We start from the raw sequence: 4336 nt of genomic DNA on the forward strand, positions 1-4336 counted from the left end.
CACATAGGATCGATCGTTCAAGAAGCGAGACCAAACAAGACCATTCAAGCCATCAATCATGATCACATCGCCATTCGAGAAACAAAACAATCTCGTGGATATCGAACAAAGTAACGACTGAACAGGCTAGGAGAAGGAAAAAAATCAAACAGAGAGCAACGCAAATGAAAAAAAAAACAATCCATATCTGTGCGCCAGCTAATAGAAACAAACGACCATGCCACAGCCTTGACAGCGTGAAAGCAACGTCTTGTATACAATCTTTTTCCCGCTCCGAAAACGGCCAATCAAAAGTACAAGGAGAGAAAATAAAGTATACTCACTCAAGCAGCCCTTAGCCGCTGACTCGGCGCGGCTGCATTGAATCGGAAATACTACGTATGCTGCGGCTAATTGAACGCTCGGAGATGTTGTCCATATCTCGGGCCGAAGCGTTCACGACGCGCAGTCTTTCCCGCGGGACTGTGTATGTCATCTGAACCTGGCGGCCTTCGGCGGCGCCTTCGACGTCCCAGTCTTCCTCGTCGCAGGTCTCGTCGTCGCCGAGGTAGCCGGGAGCGCCTAGGAAGAGATCGTCACGGGTGGATCGGGGCCCGCCGAACCCACCATCGGACAGTCGCTTCTTCGCGTTCCAGTCTCTGGCGCCTTGTTTCCGCCGAAAGAGTTCGGCTGAGGCACTGACTGCTCGGCGAGGAGTACTCGCGCCGCTGCTACCTGGGTTTGTCCCGCTGCCTATTATAGTGCTGCGACGGTCGATGCCGGAGGCTAGATATGCGGTGTCGTCAGATTCTCGCTGAGTTGTTGTGCCACGGCGGGTGAGGGTGAGCGCACGTCGCACGGTTTGGAGCATCCAATCTGACGCTCTGGGTTTCGAGGCTGAGGGTAGCTTTGAGGGTGAGGATTCGATGGGCGTCATGGGAGTGATAACTTCACTGGCGTCGTAGAGGAGGGAGTCATTTTCCGTCTGGCGCCGGGAGAAGGTGGAGTGAGCGGTCGAATAGGAATCTGCTGAAATGGACTTCTCAGAAGGTGCCATGCCATCCGGATCGCTGTGGGCCGTTTCTCTGCTGTGAGTTGACCCTGCTGTGATATGCTCGAGAGAGTGGCCACCATTGCTACCCCAACTCAAGGGCCGGTCCACGAGAATAGCTCGTGACTGGTTGACCTGCCCAGTTGGTCTGGTAGTGGCAGAGGAAAACGAGAATGCGGATGAATCGGATAAATTAGTCGACGTTCGGTCACTCTTTGCTGGGGAGACACGTCCATCTGTATCTAAAGACCCGTTTTCCTTCCGACGAGTATAAAACGGGCCTAAACCCACGCCAAAAATGGTGCTTCGGGGAGTAGAGAACGGTGTGTCTGAAAAAGGATCATCTGGATCTTGCACCGTGGGCTTCCCGTCAGCAGGAACTGTTGCCAGAAGTCGTTCCCGGAAATTCGCTTCGTCCTCCTCGCGCTCATCAATGGGGTGGATGTCACTTGTGGCATCACTGCGGCGATATTCACTATAGATTGACATTCGGTAAGATTTTTGTTGGCTCATTGGGCGACTGTTTTGACTTGGACTGGAAGCATCCGCAAGGAGACCCGTCTGCTCTGCAGTAGTATCGCCTTGGTCATTCCAAGATTCCGGGCGAGCGGTGGCATGCCGATTTCCAGACCAAGGGTAAATGGCACCAGGGTCTAACTTCTCGCTCATCTGTGAGCTGCGGATGCTGCTCGCCTGGTGCGGATCATCTCGGCCCCAGAAATGAGCCCGTTCGGCTCCCAGAGCCAATTCACGAAGTTGTGAGTCTCGCTTGCTTCGGACTGCCCGTTTGCGATGGTATCTCCAGGCACAGAGTGCAATAGCCAAAACAATGGGGATTCCAAGACCCAAACCGACTCCTAGTCCCGCTTTCTGCCCCGTAGATAGTCCGTTGTCTGTTGACGCTGATTTTGTTGTGGAGGCTGCGGATGGGTTGGTGTAGGAGGTAACCCAAGTGTTTGACGTCGTATTGTAAAGATAAACCTCCGAGTTACGCTGTGTGGAGACTGTGGAGCGTTTTAAAGATTGTTTGGGAATTGTATAGCCTCCGCCAATTATTAGCACACCCCCTGGAAGCATGGACACAGAGTGGCCGAATATTCCCGTTCCGTCTGCGATCCCTACTCCGTCTGAAGATGGTGTTGTCCATGTCCATTCGCCGGAGCCACCATAACCATCTCCAATCTCCAAGACTGCGAATTGAGGATCAGCAGGGGTAGAAGTATCCCCCACCCATCCACCAACCACAAAGACCTTTTTTCCATCCTCAGAGAGAACTGCAGCATGGCCTGATCGAGGCTCCACCGTGACTCCATCTCGTACAGCCAGTTCCGTCTTAGGCTTGGTCTCCGAGGTGATGGTCACAAAGCTCCAACTTTCCTGCGGCACCGAAAAGATTGCTAGTTGAGACATATTCAGAAAAGCTTGTTGTGTATGGCCACCAATAAAGAGAAAATCCTGCTGGCTTTCTGTGGCTGAATATGTCGCTGGGAGCGGGACGGCTACCATTCCTGCTTCTCGGACTGGAGGGGCACGATTTCCGGTGATGGTCGCGTGGTACTGAGTGTCATGGAGGGAAGCCGAGTCCAGAAGAACCATTGACTGGGAATAATTTGCAGCCGAAACCCATGTTGAATCCGTAGAATTCGCGAATGGGCACATGCCGCCGAATGAGTAGAACGCCGTTTCGGTTGAGTTGTTGGATGCAAAAGTAAACCCCGCTGCTAGGTAATTTGGACGTGTCCATCCTTCACCTCGATTCACCGTTGACTGAGACCAGGTGCCGTTGCCGATCGAGCTGGTATTATCGGGGTGGAAGCGCCATAGAGTGCCGTTCTCAGAACCATCGTGACAGTTCCCGGCGTAGACCGAGATGATGCCTTGATCATCGATGACAGGGACGAATGCGGAGGTTTGTTCTGTACTTTGGAAGGGGGTCTGCTCAAGCAAGGTGTGATAGGATGGATTGGTGGTGTTGATGCTGGTGGATAGATTTAGAGAGAGAAACTCGGTCTTGCCTGCGGTGGAGCTACTCGGTTGCAGAATCCATGCAAGAGAATCATTATGTTGTGGGGAGAGAAAGATGGAAGAAGCAGTATATGGAATTGCCGTTGAGGAACCGACGAGGGCGAGTACAAGCGCAGTGAGGGCGAGCGGACTGCGCTTGATCTGATGGGGCTCCATCGCGTTTGCGACTGCAATCTGAGACACAATCAAGGAGAAGAACACATTCCAGGATCGGCGAGCATGGCGCCACGCGAGTGACGTGGGAAAGGGAACACGAAGAAGGGGATCTCAATTCCGCCAACTCGGACTCGACATGATGCGATTCAGCTTGATAGAGATGTGGTCTCAGGAGAGAGGGAAGAAGAGAATACGAGATTGTGAGTTGAAGTGTGAAGATGATGCATCACGGGGACTACACTAAACACTAAACACTTCACACGCCCCTCTCAGAGTGGGCGACAGCTCCAGGCTCCAGACAAGCGCATAATCCTGGGCGGGCTCGATAGAAGACCTCGACCATCCCATCTGATTGAGGAAGGCCAATCATGCTGCTCAACCAAATTATGCTGACGGGGCTGGGGTCCGTCAACAAAGAAAATGCAAGCCAAATCAACCAAATAGAGTGCCGAGCACCAGATCGGCATGCGATATCTCCGTTGCTCGGGCAACGAGCTTGGGAGTGGCGCTGGGGGGCACGGCACGATTGCGCGTTCGCAATGGGGTTACTGATGCAGGACACCACCAAGTCATATTGTTGCATCAGCGGCAGCATTTGGACGAAGCGAATATCATGGAATAGATTGCAGTGGGTCGCATACTGAAGGCAATAGAGTGGCGCGCGGCGTGTAACGTTAGCGAACAGGGCACAGTCCTTCCGCTTCCTACTAGCCGCACCCGCCAATGCCACCATCCGGCAAAACCAGCTTGGTGTGGGGTGCAAGAGAGGAGAAGAGGCACGATCGACAGAGTTACAGATTCAAGAAGCCCGAGAGAACAGGAGAGAACTGATCTCAGATTTGTGACTATGTCATATGTGTATTTATCGTACGTATGTCGATATGCCCTGGATGTTTATTATTGCTTACGTAGATCGTTGATAGTTTGATGCGCCCTTCCTTTTTCTGGGCTCCTTCGAGCATATTGGCAGTTGGCTCTCGATCCACATGATATAGCTTTTCAATCCTTGCCAACCAAGCAGTTCTGTAGTAGTTTCCTAGCATTGGGTTTTCACATACCAAATAATATGATCTTTTGGATAATATTCATATGCTAGTATGCCTTTCATTATGAATTATCACTGCC

General features: G+C 52.2%; 1 protein-coding gene across 1 annotated transcript; it reads right to left on the reverse strand.

The window, feature by feature from the left end:
* Nucleotides 1–334: 334 nt before the first annotated feature.
* N7462_006940 (uncharacterized protein) lies at nt 335–3211 on the reverse strand (the record flags this gene model as incomplete). The annotated part of the gene is made up of 1 exon (XM_057078658.1): nt 335–3211. The coding sequence occupies one exon, from the start codon at nt 3209–3211 to the stop codon at nt 335–337; it is 2877 nt and encodes a 958-aa protein (XP_056931328.1).
* Between the last annotated feature and the right edge of the window lie 1125 nt (nt 3212–4336).

Source organism: Penicillium macrosclerotiorum (assembly GCF_028827735.1).
Source record: "Penicillium macrosclerotiorum strain IBT 26536 chromosome Unknown utg000007l_segment0_segment0, whole genome shotgun sequence".
NCBI lineage: Eukaryota > Fungi > Ascomycota > Eurotiomycetes > Eurotiales > Aspergillaceae > Penicillium > Penicillium macrosclerotiorum.